Source organism: Chrysoperla carnea, chromosome X (assembly GCF_905475395.1).
Source record: "Chrysoperla carnea chromosome X, inChrCarn1.1, whole genome shotgun sequence".
NCBI lineage: Eukaryota > Metazoa > Arthropoda > Insecta > Neuroptera > Chrysopidae > Chrysoperla > Chrysoperla carnea.
Genome location: NC_058342.1, coordinates 15,646,209 through 15,650,717, shown reverse-complemented (window position 1 = coordinate 15,650,717; position 4,509 = coordinate 15,646,209). Strand labels below are relative to the sequence as shown.

The 4,509-nt window shown below is 27.8% G+C and overlaps 1 protein-coding gene across 1 annotated transcript; it reads right to left on the bottom strand.

Moving 5' to 3' along the window:
* Nucleotides 1–530: 530 nt before the first annotated feature.
* Nucleotides 531–3,681, bottom strand: LOC123302420 (ATPase inhibitor mai-2, mitochondrial-like). Its single transcript, XM_044885349.1, has 3 exons — nt 3,603–3,681; nt 3,291–3,402; nt 531–857 (listed from the first exon to the last, which is right to left on the bottom strand). The coding sequence occupies exons 1-3, from the start codon at nt 3,656–3,658 to the stop codon at nt 729–731; spliced, it is 297 nt and encodes a 98-aa protein (XP_044741284.1). The 5' UTR covers nt 3,659–3,681; the 3' UTR covers nt 531–728.
* Nucleotides 3,682–4,509: the final 828 nt, after the last annotated feature.

Genomic DNA, 4,509 nt, shown 5'->3' with positions numbered 1-4,509 from the left:
AGGTGATTTTAGAATAGGGTAAAAATACCCTATTAAAAAGTTCTTCAAAATGTTGATTTTGCTAATAAAAAGCCACAAAAAATTTATACACACGCTATACACGTGTATTTAAAAATACACACGCTTTCTTGTCAAAAACTAAAATTAAATTTTAAACCTTTTTTAAACTGTTAAAAAACGCAGGCATCCAATTTGATGACGTAATATGGATATCATCATACGAAAAAACACAAATAAATTTGACAGATATGTTCATAGACATCTGATTATAATAAATATAAATACTTATTATCTATGGATATATTATACCCAGCTGTCTAAACTGAACTAACTGATGGGTCACGTGATATACAGTTTAAAAATTACGATTTTTAATTTTAAAATTATAAAAGAAAAATGTGCTTTTATGACTCGAAATCAGAATATTTAAGTATATTTTTACAAAAATTTTAACTTTTTTCAAATTTCATAATTTATTTTTGACTAACGATAATACCCTATTATAAAAGGATTACGAATAATAATTACTCTTTTATTTACGAAAAAAAACGTTAATATATTATGTTAACAAAGTACTACATTATATACTGTGTTACACAGTTGTATTAGATAAGCTAAGGTGAAATTTTGCCGCAGAAATTAATAACTTTTAATTCATTTTACCAAACCAATCATGTATCCCATACAAAAAACCGTATCAACAAAAATTTTCACGGCAGCAAATTGATTTAGGAATCTAATTTTTGTACACGATCCTTGTGTCTTTTGATGGCTTCTTGATGTTGTTTAATTTGTTCCTCATGGAAACCAATTTCGTTGTTTAATTCGTTCTTTAATTGGGCCAATTGTTGTTTTTGCTAAGGAAGAAAATACAATAAATTAATGGAGATTTTTCACAATTGTTTTTATAATAGTACAAAATTAAATTAAATATCATTGTCAAAAAGAAAAAATTAATGCATCTTTGAAATTTTCCACAGTTGCTTATTAGGTTGTAAAATCTTCTTAAAAAAAGTCGACCTCTCAGGGGCGTACCTTACCTCCCTTTTTAGGGGGTAATTGGGAGTTATCATCAGTTTTTCACAAATTACAAAAAACTATACATTAAATAAAAAAAAAAAGTTCAAAGATTCAAAATTGACCGAGATATGCAAATTTTAAATTGGAATTTTTTTGTTTTTTTGCTCATTCAATTAAATGAAAATGTATCCATCTCGTAAACCGTTAGAGATAGAACCAAAGTTTAAGGGTAAAAGTTATTCCCTATAAAAAATTATCAACTTTTATTTGAATCATTAATTCCTTATATTAAGGCCGTGAACTAATAAAGACTTTAAGGTTTCGTCTGCTCAATGTCTTGGGTCATATTATTAGAAAAAAGTGCCTAGAATATGATATCCTTACAGGTAAGATTTTTGGATCTTTGGCGAGAGGAAGAAAACGTAATGGTTGTCTTACAAGCTTAAAATTAAACATGTCAAATATTGACATTCTTCATCTCGCCAACGACAGGGACGGGTGGAATGCCATGAACACCAAAGTTTTTTAATCAAACATGGTACTTTATTGATTGAATTCGTTATAAAACAATTAACAACTTTTATTTGAATTATTCTTTCGTAAACATCAATGTTTCCCCGTGAGGGCGCCACACAGAAAACAAAACTTTGATGTCCAATGTGCACAATTACTTCAGCTAGAACTTTTATTTGAATTTTGTTTTTATTTGATACATAGTTTTTTTAAAACTGATTAAAACCCTCAACTACTCCCTAAAATGGGGGTTAGGTACGCCCCTAAAAAGTCGACTTTTTTTAAGAAGTTGTTATAAACAATAACAACTTTGAAAAATTTCAAAGATGCATTAATTTTTTTCCTTTTAGATATTTATTTATTAATTTGGTCAGAAAGTGTGTTTTTTAAGGACGTCCATGCGTCAACGATATTAGTAGAGAAATTAAAAACAATATGATAAAGCGATAGTTTAAATGATTTTCTATGATTTAAAACAGGAAAAATATCCTGTAATCGAATTAATTTCATTGAATTTTAAGTTTAAAAAGTGCATAAAAGTAAGGTTTAAAAATTATATCGATAACCATACTTGAAACTTTTACCAGTTAATTATTATTTAAACTTTTAATAGAATTTCAAAAAAATTTTCTATTTTCTACTAATTTAAAATTCTTTAAAATTTACATACTGTTTCCCTATGAACGCACATAGCACAACAGGTTGACGCATGAACGTCCTTAAATTTACGAGCATGAGCGCATTTATAAGTTCCTTATAATCAATCGTGCAAATAGAAAAAAAAAACGAGTGAAAACAAACAATTGACTGAACTAACTGTTGAAATATCATGTCTAGACAATGTTAATTACGCAATCGTTTTGTTTTACGTCATGTAAATGTAGAAATATAGTCACTCTTAGACAGCCACAGCTATGTTTATGTAACACGAGTGTCGTGTCACACACACATAACTGATATTCCCATATAATACATACTGTATAATGTTCTAAACTAATTTGCGCCCTCACGGATAAACAGTGATGTTTGCGAAAAAATATGTTATTTTTTTATAAGGAACTTTTAAACGCCTATATCTCGAAAACGATGAAGTTAAAAAATGCCAAGATACAAAAAATGTTTAAAATAGTCAAAAATATAAATTAAGTTGATATTCTAATCAAATCAAATTTGATCAAAACCACTCGATAATCGACAAATTTGTTGATAATAAAATTTTAACCTAAAAATCATGACCAAAATTTCTTAGAAATGTCCAAAATATATTATTCAATTAGTTTTGAATCAAAATCTCGTAAAAATCGGAATTATAGTATTTAATTTCGACCTCAAATGTCTTTTGTTCTTTCGATTATATTACCTCCATCAAATCCTAAGAGCACTGTTTAGTACATAATTACAAAATTTCCATTTATAAATTGCGATAACTCGGAATCTAATGCCTTGTTTACGGCAATACTTGCTGATAGTATATTTGGGCCGAATTTAGATACCTTTTTCTGGAGAAAGCTCACAAGAAAAACCCTGTGTTTATCTTACGATTTGAGTTTTTTAATAATTTATTCATCAAGAATTTATATGCCTTAGACGAGCCTAAGATATTATTACATTGCATTTTTGATAAATTTTGCAACTTTTAAATAATTCGCCTAACAACAAGACGATTATTGTACCAACTTAAAATTAAAAACAAACTTTTGGCACAAATATTATTTTTACTATGATATGTTAGAAAATTATTAAAATGTAAGTCATACTTGTTTATAGAAAAATTCATCTTCACGAGCAGCTTCCATTTTTCCAAATGCACCACCGGCTTCACGGATTGCACCAGCTTTTCCACCTTTATCTGAACTCATTCTGGCAACACTAAGATAACGATTACGTCATAAGTAAATAATATATTTAGCTTGTTTAAAAAATTGCTTTCTAATCAATTTTAACTTATTAATAAATATTGACTGCTCACAAAAATTTATATGACTTTTATCGAATCGTATCTATTCGAATTCTAGAACGTAATTGATTTTTGTTTCTGTATTTATAATACATATATGATGAGTACTTACTTCATTACATTTAAATTATTCTTAGAAATTTTAAGAATATTACGAATTGAATTCATTTTGTATTAGTAAATATTTTTTTTTTATAAATTTATAACCGGTATATTAATAATTCAATTGAATTTTGAAGTTCAAAATCATACAAATTATAGATCACACACCTTTGATCTGTGAACATAAATAGAATCTGTCGTAACTTGCAATTACCCAATCTTTTTTTAATCGAAATAACAAGTGATTTTAAATGGTTGATAGTTATAAAACAGGATAAAACTTCTTCACGGAATTATATAGCATCGGTCATTAACATTGATTTTTCTGCAATCTTATCTTGCCAATGGCTTAGTTAGACGATTAAAGAATTAAATAAAATGCAAGTTTCGAAAAAATAATTGAATAAAATACCTACACTAAATATTATTTATTTATTAACAGTAAATCCCTTAAAGTATTGCATCCGTTAAAGTAGTTCGACGGTTTGAGCAAGTACAGTGAATGTTCATTTTTTTTTTTTTTTTTGCGGTAAATGATTGTTTAAAGTCCCTTGATCACAATAAACACAGTTTCAGGGCCTCTTGCGGGGAAAAGTTGTGAATTATTTCATTTTAAAATTATGATTTTTAACACAGCACCTTATGGAAGAACTACAATAATGTTAACTGTACAATAATGAATCGATGATTGTGCTTCCAAAAAGTTGTCATCATTAAGAATTTATCACAGATTCTGTTTATGCAAAAAAACATTACCTTACGGCGCTTTCCAAAAAGAAAACATAAAAAAACTTTGGTTTTTGGTGTTTCTGTAGCGGATGTCAGACATTAAGTTGCACTGCTGGTAACAGCTGATTGAAGTTTCGGGCAGAGTCGGAAATCGTGGGAATATCAAATTCATCTCAAGAAATTTTCAA